Source organism: Anolis sagrei, chromosome 6 (assembly GCF_037176765.1).
Source record: "Anolis sagrei isolate rAnoSag1 chromosome 6, rAnoSag1.mat, whole genome shotgun sequence".
NCBI lineage: Eukaryota > Metazoa > Chordata > Lepidosauria > Squamata > Dactyloidae > Anolis > Anolis sagrei.
The window spans coordinates 113,679,440-113,693,041 of NC_090026.1; the positions used below are offsets into that span (position 1 = coordinate 113,679,440).

General features: G+C 36.8%; 1 protein-coding gene across 13 annotated transcripts in view; it reads right to left on the minus strand.

The window, feature by feature from the left end:
* The window catches only part of PARD3 (par-3 family cell polarity regulator), a 620,400-nt gene that overhangs the window by 281,414 nt on the left and 325,384 nt on the right, over positions 1–13,602 (minus strand). For all 13 annotated transcript variants that reach the window (XM_067470360.1, XM_067470359.1, XM_060782524.2 and 10 more), the window contains 2 exons: positions 4,789–4,880; positions 1,079–1,162 (listed from right to left, as the gene is read on the minus strand). In XM_067470360.1, the coding sequence (XP_067326461.1) occupies positions 1,079–1,162; positions 4,789–4,880 (176 nt within the window). The remainder of the gene's footprint in view (positions 1–1,078; positions 1,163–4,788; positions 4,881–13,602) is intronic.

Here is a 13,602-nt window from a genome sequence, read left to right on the forward strand (position 1 = left end):
CAGTTGATAAGATATATTTGATATACAGTGACATTTGCTTTTAATCAATTTATTTAAAGGGAAATTGTTGATGGATAGGTGACTTGTCAAAACTTAATATCCTCTCAATATATAATCTAAGATTACATTTATAGAATGCATGTTTGACCCTTTCTCACTGAAGAGAGCAGAAAATGTGGATGCAATTATTCCACCGAGATAAAGGAAATCTCTTCCCATTCCCATAGCCATGTACTCCTCACGTCCTACTTACATCTTAGAGGAAGTGTACATATTTTTCTTTTATACCACAAAGCTTTAAATTGTCATACAGAGCCATAATTGCTTTATAGGTGATTTCATTTTCAAAATGCATTCAATCAAAAATCCTAAATACTAATAAATTCACCTCAACAAAGTGATTATTATGAATTTGAGTTCTCAATTTACCAATGAAAAGGGCCATCATAGCTATAATACTCATTTTATCATATGACTTTGATCTCTCAGATCATCTCTTGTTTTGCATGCAGTGCGGTATAAGACACACTCACATTCAACAGCCGAGCCCAAAGCCATGCTATATTTCATATGGCTGACTTTATTTAACACCACTGTGACTATAAATTGCATTCCCTATCAAGTTTGAGTGGAGGAAAAAATACACAGACGAGTGTGTCTTTGTAGTTTTGGATGCTGCCAGTCTGGTAAATTACGGTCTGCCCAGCCAGGGATAAATGCTGCATGAAGTACATTTCTAATATTAGACCAAGGTAAAAGGCGAGAAGAAACTTTTATGAGACTCTGATGGAAATAATTCATGCTCTTACAATTCAGCTTCACATTAGGACAGAATATAATTTCTATTATAAATTAGAAACTAGTTTCTGTCATTCTCACCTTGACCATTGGAGTTATAAGCAGACATAGGATTTTGTAAGGCATGGGAGTTAGCAAGGCATTTTTTGCTGAAACGATTCTGTTTTATTTCAGATAAGACACTTTCCCTCTCCAAAAAGGGGGCAAGGTGCACGAGAAATAAAATCAGTTGCTAAAGTAAAGAAGATGATTCAGTTTAAAGCCTACAACAATACATTACCTTCCGCCTCGGGCACTGAAAGGCACTACATGGATTCCCAGAGGGCCACCGTCATTGGAGACTTCGACGATCTTTACCATATCACTGTGAGACAATGACGAATGAGGGAATGTGAACATGTACCATAAATGAACAACCCCCCCCCCTCCCAGGAGACCGCACACACAGACAGAGTTTCATGAAAGCATACACACACACACACACATATATATATACACATACAACACAACTCAAGGGTCTTTGAGAACTAGGGGTGATGAAAACAACACCGAGTGCTACATACATACCTCAGTATTAATCTGGAGGCATGAAAGGAGATCAATCAGCATACGTTAATACATCAAATGCAACATGAACTAATGTTTTGGGCAACCCTAATCCATTACGCAAATTACACAAACATAACCATGACAGGAGGGGGTTACATGGGCTGGAAGTGAAGCCTTATACGCAGAGTAAGAGGCCAGTACTTGAAAACTCATATTGGAACCCATGGGCAAAAGAAGAAATGGGTCTTTCATTGTGTGTCATAGTCCAATGATAAGGGGATATTTTCAGCAACTCCAGAAATATTTGCTGTTGTTGGAATGAATGTGTAGCCAATCAGTAATATAAGGGCCAAAACATGTTGGGATTTTTATGAAATAGAAAAGTAAAGGTTTCCCTTTAACATTAAGTCTAGTTGTGTCCAACTCTGGGAGTTGGTGCTTATCTCTATTTCTAAGCCGAAGAGCTTGCATTGTCCATAGACACCTCCAAGGTCATGTGGCCATCATGACTGCATAGAGTAGGGGTCCTCAAACTTTTTAAATAGAGGGCCAGATCACAGTCCCTCAAACTGAGGGCTGGATTATAATTTGAAAAGAACATAAATGAATTCCTATGCACACTGCACATATCTTATTTGTAGTGCAAAAAACACTTAAAACAATAATTAAAATAAAGAACAATTTTAACACATATAATCTTATTAGTATTTCAATGGCAAGTGTGGGCCTGCTTTTGGCTGATGAGATACGATTGTTGTTGTCAAGTTGTGTGTTTTCAAGTAGTTTCAGACTTAAGCTGACCCTGAGTGAGAGCCAGGTAAATGATCTTGGAGGGCCGTATTTGGCCCTCGGGCCTTAGTTTGAGGACCCCTGGCATTACCTTCCTGCTGAAGGAATATCTATTGATCTACTCACATTTGCATGTTTTTGAACTGCTAGGTTGGTAGAAGCTGGGGCTAGCAACGGGAAGTCACCCCGTTTTCCCCAGATTCAAACTGCCGACCTTTTGGTCAGCAAGTTCAGCAGCTCAGCAGTTTAACCCGCTGTGCCACCAGGGGCTTCTGAAATAGGATAACATTTTTAAAAGAATAAAATACAACCATGAACAAGTACGTGAAGAGCTGTTTCTTCTTTTTCCTTTGGTTTCTTATACACGGGCAAATGGGAAAGTCTATTTCTTTTTCTCCATTCAACATTTTCTTGCTAATCAATCAATACTATATGTTGCTTTATAGGCTAATTCCTCATATGCATATATGCTTAGCATACGCTCAAAGTTGCAACATTTCACTCAGTTGGTTATATTATTAACTCTCCATGGGGATAATCCACAGGTCTTTCAGCTAAATTTGGTTTATAAACTGGATGAGGATGTGACACTGTGTAATGCTCCTATTTTTGGTAGTGCTTCCAGAGATACTTTTCTTCTATTTTAAGAAAGCCCCAGCACAGTATTGAGAGATATAACACTGGTTTGTGGTTTATACTAACAACAGTTGAGACTTTTGAATCCTATTTGTAGTTTGTTAATGCTTTTGTGTCTTGAGACATTACAGAAACGACTATTAGCTAGAGTTTTTAAACCAGCCTCGAATCATAATCTCCAATATTGGTATGTCAGTCCCAAAACGACCCCACAGGTACATTTTGCTTTATAAGGCAGATCTTTTCATTCAACTGAATGTTCATACTGCTGAATACACTTTAATTCCTATGTAGCTTTGACTAAATCAGGATATATCATCAAGTACAGCTTGCAGATTTTTTTAATTTACTTTCCACTTTTTTCAAAGGCCAACCAATTTTTCAGCTTAATTTCAGAGCCCCTTTTGAAGTGATTGTCAAAATCTCCAATACAAACAGGATGGCAATGCCATTTTCTCTGCTGCATGGAGTCACTGCCTGAACAAACTCAGAAAGTTCAGTATTCTGAAGTATAGGGATAACCTAATGGCTTATGACTTATCATGGTTTATCATGTTCTTTGTGAGTTTTATTCAGAAGGGATTTGCCATTGCCTTTTTCTAAGGTTGAAAAGTGTAACTTCTCCAAAGTCCCATTCGAACTTTTGTTTACCAGAGTTCTAGCCCAACACTCAAACCTCACGAGTCATATTTTCCTAGGGACATGAGAGAACCCTCCCACAAGGATGGTAACATCCGGGCGTCCCCTGGGCAGTGTCCTTACAGACAGCCAATTCTCACACACCAAAAGCAACTTGCAGTTTCTCAAGTCACTCCTGACATGGGAAAAATATTTTTCTAGTCCTTTAAAATATTATCCATTGTTCAGGCAGGGTAAAAGAACAAAATGAACATAGAGCTCCTTCTTTTTTACCCATAACAAATTGTGGTTTACTGGACTAATATCTCTCTATGTCATTCCGATAAGACTTTTATTCAAACCAGACAGTGTGAAGAAAACAAAGTTGTTCATTATTTTGGCAACACGGTGGATGTTTGATTTTTAACAGCTGTTTTATAGGGGCCGGACTGTCTTCCATTAAAAATGAAGTGTTCAAATTGAATAGCAGTCTATATCTCTATTGTAGAGAATGGTAAGAATTTCAAACCAGTTTGTGAAATGTCACAAGAGCGGAAGTGAAAATATCAAATGCTTTAAGATCCAAATTCTTCTGGCACTGCACAAGGTCCTTCCATAAGCAAGCATCCTTCCATCTAGTCAAACCACCATTGTATCAAACTCAGAATTGTTCACATTGGTGGGAAGAACTCTTGAAATGGAGATAGAAGAATATGCTATTACCTAATTATTCTAGTATTAGTTCTTGTGGGTTTTTTCGGGCTATATGGCCATGTTCTAGAGGCATTTCTCCTGACGTTTCGCCTGCATCTATGGCAGGCATCCTCAGAGGTCTGTATTCTAGTATTAGTTTTCATATTTTACACCACAGTTTCAAGGGTGCACTGCAGGCACAGCAAAGAAGGAAAAATTCTATTGAACAGCCAAAATTGATTTTTCATTACTTGTCCAGTGATTTTCTTCCTTTTCTCTGCATGGTTTGAATTACCCAATTTCTTCTTATTGTACTAAAAGGCAAACCCAAAGATAATAGTGCATATCTTACAATAGAATCTTTCTAAACAAATAATGATGCTCCAAATAAGGAATTCCTATCTATTTATTACAACCAAATGCTGCACCAAGACAGCATTAGCTTTGTCCTTTTGGTCAAAACTGTCAATAAAAAAGGCAAACGGATAACATTGGATATTCAAACTCTGCTCAAAATTCCAGGATTTTCTCTATTCAGGTGTTTCAAGGTGAAAGTAATTTAGGAAATCTGGCTATCACAATTATTGGGAAATGCATATGTGTCTGGAGTGCATGCAGTAAAACAAAAAGGCATATGAAACATACTGTATACTTTAGGAGATATTGCCTGCAAGTTTTTAAAAGGAATTCTATTAATAAACTTACTCTAAAGAATAGTTGACAGTATTCTCCAAACCAGTGTCTGCATGACCCACTGGTTCGACTCTGCTGTGTTCCTCTTCTGTCCCATTTTCCTCCTGGTAATAAAAGAAGAGGTAATACCAATCATACTGTTTTATATATATACATTAAAATACTTTCAATAAATATTTATTTATTTAAAACATTTATATTCCGCCCTTCTCACCCTGAAGGGGACTCAGGGCGGAGCACAACATACAAACGGCAAATATTCAATGCATAAGCATACATAAACATTAAAAAAAGTCTCAACATTAAAATACAATGTTTAAAATGTTTAAATCATCTGTATCGCATTGGCATGGTAAGGTTTCCTATCGCTGCTTTATTGCACTGTCCCGAAAGCTTGGTCCCACAGCCAAGTTTTTACCATCCTTCTAAAGGACAGGAGGGAGGGGGCTGATCTGATCGCACCAGGAAGGGAGTTCCATAGCTGGGAGCAACCATTGAGAAGGCCTTCCCTTTCATCCCCGCCAATCACATCTGTAACAGTGGCAGGACAGAAAGTAGGGCCTCAGAGGAGGATCTTAATATCCACAATAGTGCATAGAGGGAGATGCGTTCAGACAGATACAACAATGTATACCTATAGCTATCAAAAACTTTTATTGAATTACACCTCCCTCTAAAAATGATTTAAAGATTTTGAAGTAGCTAATACTCCTAAATCATTTCCAGTCTATTCAATAGCTTGTTGTTGTTTTCATCATCATCACTGTCGTCAATGTATGGTGACCCTATCACTTAGTTTTCTTAACAAGATTTGTTCAGAAGGTAGCTTGCCACTGCCTCCCTCTTAAGTGCAGAGAGTGGGATTTGCCTAAGGCCAACCCAACCCAAGGATTTCCATAGCTAAGAAAGGATTCAGGCTCTAGTCTCCAACACTCAAACCACAATATTGTTACAATCACCTAAATTCACTGTTACTAAAGTGTGAATAGTTCTAGCAATGATATCTCAAGCAAAGCCACTGTTACTGTTAACTATACTATCTATATCTATACTATCTATATCGTATTTGGATTACTGTCTGGTAATCATAGTATTATGGAGAGTACTGGTTCACTAATGTTAATACAGCCTTATGCTGACCAGAAATGGCAGGAACCTTTTCCAGTCTTACTTCAAGATACTTTGTCTTAACTATCTCTACTACAAAACTATGGATAGCTCAAAAGCTGGCATTAAACGGGATAATCAGAAGGGGTTAAGCAGCTGATTGTTGCCATGTTGTATGAAATATATGTTCCACATGGGACGCATCCAAACTAACCATTTAATGCAATTTCAGACCAGCATTGAAGACACATTATTGCAGAGGAAATCCAGGAACCAGTCTGTAGTCCGGATGGTGATTACACAAACTACAGAGCACTGGTGAGCAATAAGGGTTTTTTATGTGCTTTTATGTGAGTTTGTTGTCTGGCTATTTCAATTTAAAGCTAGCTTTGAATTCCATTAAATGGTTAGTGTAGATGGGACTGTGGTTGGACTGGAGTAAAATGTTTAGCCAAGTTCTAAGTATAATTATTATGTGGTATTTATTTAGGTGGTAACAGAAGTTTGGGTTTGTTATATGCTACAAATCTGTACAGGGAGCCAATGTGATATAGTGGCATAAATGTTTTCCAAGGACCCTGGGAAGCAAATGTTTAAATCCCCACTTGACCACAGAAGCCCACCTTAGACAAGTCACATTCTCTCAGCCTCAGAGGAAGTGAAGGCCAGGCCCAGCTGAACAAATTTTGCCAAGAAAATTCTGTGATGGTTTTGCCATCATCATAAGTCAGAAATTACTTGAAGGCACAAAGTACAACAAATACTTCTGTAGAAAACATTACTTACAAAGTTAAAATACAATACTATTTCAGATAATGAATGAAACTCTTCTTCTTGGACATCTGTGAGTAAAGTTCCACTAACTTCAGCCATGCTCAGTCTGCTTAAGTAGTTTATACACCTCTAAGGTATAACAGAATCTACTGATCATTGCCTCTGTAAATCCTACAGTTAATTTCACTATTGCCAGCCTAAATATATAGGATAAATATAGGATATCTATATAGGATAGTGATCATGACCCATCTTGAAAGCTAAGTAAAGCCAGTACTTATTGCTTTGGATGGGGAATGAATACCAGATGCTAGAAGTTATATTTGAGAGGAAGGAACTGGCACAATTACCTCTAAGTATTCCTTGCCTGAATAAATCCAATGAAATTCACAGGATCATCATAAGTTAACAGCAAATTGAAGGCACTCACACACAAACGCATGGCCATTGTGACCCATTCTAAACACCAATTTACTGAAGAGCATGTTAGCAAGGTATTTCCAGAACTATTTCTGGATTCAAAGAATTAAAAATGTATGCCTTATACACTATAAGCTTCATCTATGAATACATATAAGATTTAGGCTTCAACAGTAGAATAACAAATACAGTATCGATTTAAGCATTTTCCCTTCAGGAAATGAAGATTCATGCCTTCATTAGCTGTGCAGCTTTATAGAAATCTGCATCTCTTTAATTGTTCATACATACAGAGACACGCACCTATTTTATTGTGCCCCACGAATTTCAGATCGCAGAATTAGAGCCCAATAGCTGAGACATCAATCAGCAAAATAATATGAGATGAAAGGGTACGGGTTCAGCACACAGAGAAGTCAGACAATATATTAAATTATTGAGGAGATATTAAAGTGAGGCAGAGACAGTCAGTAATGTCCAATTGACATTTCCTCGGAGGGCCTGCAAAAATAAGAGGCTGGATGTACCCAGCTCTCAATGAGCTGTAGATATACACACTGGATGGCAGATCCCTGCATGAAACTAAGCTACTCGAAGATTGATGATTCTGTGTTTTGAGAGCCTCTAATATGCACTTCTTAGTCATCTATCTCTCTTAAGCACCAGGCAAGTAATACATTTCAAAGGTTAACCAGCATCTTGAACTTGCCTAGAACTGCATTATGAATATAAACACAAACTCAAAATTAGATATTTGTGTTATTTATTTTTTTGAAAGGTGTTCAAATATAAAGAATATTGAGTTTCCCAACAGCACGTTAGCATTCATAAATGATTTCAGGTGTACTTGTTGCAGAGTCTGCATGTGTATTAGAATTTGGTTTTTAATGTATAGCTGAAAACAAAACAAAAAATTAAGATGACAGAGGAAAGCTTAGCAGCATAAGCTACATGCTCCCTTCTTTATGAATGTAAAAGAAAATGTTGAGGTCTAATGGGGCTTCATTTACGGAGCCCCCGTTGGTGCAATGGGTAAAACCCTTTTGCTGGCAGTACTGAAGACCAACAGGTTGGAGGGATCCGGGGAGAGTGCAGATGAGCTCCCTCTGTGAGCTCCAGCTCCCCAAGCAGGAACATGAAGCCTCCCACAAGAATGGTAAAATACAAACAAGATATCTATTGTCGAGCATTTTGCTCACAGCAAGGAGAGCTAGAAGTGTTGTTGGATATGGCTGTAAAGAATTTAGAGCTAAGGCAGGCAAAAATGCAGAGTCCAATCTTAAAAATCACATACGTTTATTTGCAATAATAATAACTGCATTTCCCAATGGTAAAGAACTGGGCCTGAGCTACTCCAACACCCATCTCTTCTAAGATTTCAAAGAGGGGGGGAAAACACCAATCATTACATCTCTCCTGACACACACGCAGAGAGAGAGAGATCTCAAAACACAGCATACACCAAGATGTAAGAATCAGAAGCCAGAATTAAAGGCTTGCAGTCAAAAAGAATCCATTCTACACAATCAATCAGAATGAGAGAAGAAACAGAGAGGAGAGGAGAAATTAGATACATTCCAACAGTAATATAGGAGGCATGGGAGAAGGGAAACCCTCAGCTTATTCTACACCAGTGGTTCTTAACCTGTGGGCTGTAGACCACAAGTGGGCTGTGAGGATGAAAATCTGGTCCACGAGCCTCCTTCCTCTTTATTTGTTTATTTTATTTTATTTCCGCTCCTTTCGTGCCACCTGCCACTCCTTCCCTGTCGCTGATCATGGCATATGTTCTGTATCATAAACTAGAGCTGATGTGGTCTATCCAATACAATTTTCTGCGATCAGCACCCCAAACCAAATCTAAAGTTGACCAAAAACTGATTCATAACCCTTTTGGTACTAATATTGGAGAGTGGTCCCTGGTCAAGTGGTCCCTGGTCAAAAAAGGATTGGTAATCACTGATCTAAGCTAACTAACCTGTTCCTCATTCAGAACTAGAGACTTGGCCAGTGTGGGGTTGAATCCCAAGAGGAGGACCAAGAGAGTCCTAGAAAGGAGTAAGAATTTTTGCTTTTCATTCTTTTCTTCTAATGAGCTTTATTTTGTGTACATTATACTGAATGTATTCAAAAGCACTGATTTCATGTATTAAAATTTTGAGGCCTGATTTGATCTTTTGATTCTGGTCAGCTAAAAAACCTCAGGGGGCATTTTCAAATAAAACCATTTTCCATGAATCCACAGTCTATTTTTACAAAAACCATGTTTTCCCCAGTGTTCTAAAACTCTACGGGAACTGTATGATGTTTCAATTTGATTTTCATAATCTTGTGAACCTAAAAATTACCTCTTCCAATTATAATATTCAGAGTAAAAAAAAGCTTCTAAGCCTCACTACAACATTGGTATCATGATGCCATAATCAACAGATGTGTCCCCTTTAAAAAACAATTTAATACTGCTGTAATCAGCCACTCTTTTCTTTCCAATATAACACAGACTTTCATTTACATGGAACCAAATGTAGATTAATTTGGACACCTGCAGCGGGAAGTAACTTGGAATTCTCATTAGCTAAAAAAAGTAACTAGCTTTGAAAGTATGTGCTACAAGCAATTATTGCCTTGGGTTTCTTCTTAAATTAGACACCTCACCTGTTGCTGAGATAAAATTAGAAAATGGTATACTTGATTTAGAAGTTTAAGAAAGTTCTAGAACCAGCAATTTTGTAATCTCAAGCAACACATTTTGTTCAATAACATGTTTTTATTAAACTATGTAAGTAAGGAACTATGCTTTCCACTGCACACATATACCCTTCTGCTATTCTTTCTATGCCAATGTGTTCCCTTCCCCATTATATCAATGGAAGACATTGTTTTATTTTATGGCTGCTATTGTTCTTTACTTTCTCATATACATATTATTGAAACTTAGGACAGAACTAAAAGATATTTATTTGGGATGTAAAATTCTGTCCTATTAAATATTACATTCGTCTCATTCCACTGTTCTTGAGAAATTACAAGAAAAAATAAATTTAATAGATCACAATAAGTACTTATTAGGGGCAGAGTTCCAAAGGTAATTCACTAAAATAATGAATAGATGGCAAATCTGCAGCTGACATCTGTATATATTGTATAAGTTCATAGAAAGCGTTGATATCATTGAGAGTAGCCATTGTTATCATTAGAATACATTCTCAAGATCATATTTAAAAGTGCACTACATTCTTCAAAAACAAGCTAAACAAGAAAATACAATGTTTTTAAAAAATCAAATTGAAGTAGAGCACGGTTAAAGCAAAGAACATGTTCTTTATGACATTCCGGAAGTCTGGAATACATATGTGAAAGTTTGGGAATATTCCAAGTAACAAGAGACAGTTGGCTTATTGGTTTGGCACAAGACCTTTCCAATAGAGCACACTGAATGTGAATTATTTATAATATTTTTACCAAGTGCAATTGTATAGTAAATTCATGCAATGAATTCCATGGTATGTCCTTCAGATCTTACCAAATAAATCTAACTTCAAGCCAACCACAATCAGTAACAAGTCTGTGTACAAAATAAACTCTGCCCTAAGAAAATACAATTTTTCTGCTCAAAATGAATTATACACAGAGTATTAACTTTCCTGAAGTATTCAAATTAATCAAGTATTTGGAATGTTTGACTTACAAACACACATGCATATACAGAGAGAAACAGGGGGAGAAAAAGTACAGGAATAAGTGCACTATGATTCAATCCCATTCTGAATAAATAGATTTAAAAGACAACTTTTGGATACATTCAAGATCAAGTGTTCTTAAAATGACTGGTTATTATTACTTGAGGGGCTATCCATAACTATAAAGGCAAGTCGGTATATTTATTTCCATCTCTCACATATCCCAATAATATGTATCCCAAACAGCTGAAATGTGCATCAGTCTCCAAGGAGTTGCAAGATATGTTTTATTGTTGTTAACTACCATTATCAACTTTGCCTTGAGATGACTCTCCTAATCACACTGCCATCAACACCCCTGTTTAGAGCTTGCATACTCAGGTCCATGCCTTCCTTAGATGATTCTCTCCATGTGGAATACGGTCTTACTCTTTTCCTATAGACCAAGTATAATCCTCTTTTTCAGTTAAGTCATGTCTTCTCATGATAAGGCCAAGGTACAACAGCCTCAGTTTAGTAATATTGGCTTCTAGGAAATGTTCGGTATTGATTTGCTCTAGGACACTATTTGTCATTTTAGCAGCCTGCAATACCTTTGGAACTATCCTCCAGCACCACATTTCAAAGGACTTCATTTTCTTCCTATCAGCTTTCTTCACTGTCTGTCTTTCCCAACCATACATAGAAATTGGAAATACAATAACATGGACAACCCCAGTATTCAGTACTCTATCTTTACACTTCAGGATCTTGACTGGATCCCTCCCAGCTGCCCTTCCAAGCATTAACCTTCTGATTTCTTGGCTGCAATCTCTACTTTGATTAATGATTGAGTCAAGCTATGGAAAAACTTCAACTATTTCAATGTCTTCATTTTCTGTTTTGAAGTTACATAAATCATCTGTGGGTTTTTTTTAATGTCCAGTTGTAAATCTGTGTTTGCGCTTCCTTCCTTGGCGTTCTTTAGTGATCATTTGAAATTTTTGGTATTTTCTGCTACTAGTATGATATCATCTACATATCATATTGATATTATTCCTCCAATTTTATGCCCCCTTTCTTTCAAGTCCTATCCTGATTTTTCTCAATTATTTCAGATTCTTCCTGACATAACTAGATCAACAATACAGATATGCAAGGGACATATCCTAGGATAAGCTCAAGGGAAGAACTCCATTTTCCCTAAACTCCCTGCCTTTAATGAAACTCTGTCTAATTTTTCAGAATTACATATGCAGTAGTTACAAAACGAAGGATCAGAGGAACTTGGCCTGAAATTTATTATAAGATCCAACTAGTATAGATCCATTTAATCAACAGGGCTACTCTATCTGTTGATTTACTATTGAACAATTCATTCAACATGTCTACTCTTCTTGGAACTAACCAATAGGGTTCCATGTATTGTTGAAGGCTTTCATGGCTGGAATCACTGGGTTGTTGTAAGTTTTTCAGGCTGTATGGCCATGTTCTAGAAGCAGTCTCTCCTGATGTTTCACCTGCATCAGTAGCAGGCATCCTCAGAGGTTGTAAGACCTCACAAGCTCTGAGGATGCCTGCCACAGATGCAGGTGAAACATCAGGAGAGAATGCTTCTAGAACATGGCCATACAGCCCGAAAAACTTACAACAACCTAATGGGATTCAGCTGTTGACAACTGTCAACACTGCTAATAAATTGTACACAGTCTAAAACCACTACCTCCCATGCTTCCAGTGAAATAATTCAGATATAAAAATATTCAGTTTAAATCACATCCTCCAGTTCAGCATGCTTATGGAATAATACTGTACAAAAGCATTTGCCTAATTCTTAAAATAAATCTATTCTTTCATCTGATAGCACTCCTGGTTTGTAGAAAATATTGATCAATTAGTAGATTACATACACCGCTTGTTATTCTGTAGAGGCAAAACTATTGGGGAGGGGGGAGAGTAATCATCATTATAGTTCACTTGCAGATGAATCCACAGCTGTAAAACAATAATTTCTAAATGTGGTTTTACGTGTCTTGTCAACAAAATAGATTTTACAGTTCCCAAAGTGACACCTACTGGTAATGGGGAAAAGAGAAAAGAAAAGAAATGCAGAGCATTGTTTTTAATGTACTTCTACATGAAGACTCTGACACCATCAACTATACTATGTCTATAATGCTTTCTAAGAATCTTATCAATGAAGATTATAAAACGATATTTTGGGATTTATTCACATAGTTTGTGCCATGAGAGCAGTGCAGAAATCACAATATATGAAATATTTTTGTTTGTTTTTTAAAAAAAGAATCCTGAATCTACTTGATTTCAAAAATAGAGAATGCAAGCTCTGTTAATTCCTTTATCTATGATTTTTTTTTCTAAGAAAATACATTTTGCACAATTCATACAGGTCATAATGTCTTTTAAACCCAGACACACAACACCTAAAAGGTGAATGAAACCTTTCAGCAATGGCCTCAGGTCATATTGTGCAGAATCAACAGTTTACCTAATGCATTCCTTATATCAACATCTGGAAATTATTAAAAATTAGAACATGCAAAATAATTACTGGAAAGTCAATAAATTAAATTTTGCTATTATCTTGGGAAAAACAGTTAAACACATACTGAGAATTTACGGGCAAGAGGGCAGAGAAACCTAGCAACAATATAATTTATCATGTATTTATGCCTCTGTATATAGCTGAAGTGTTGAATCCTCCAGAGAAGTTCTGTTTTCTTACTTTCTTTCTCAGAAGTGTTACATGCAAAAGAGAACCAAAAGGTCTTTGGTTGTCTTCTTCACATAATTATATTTTATTCCCATAGAGCCTCTGTTTTTGAAGACCACATGACTTAATAAA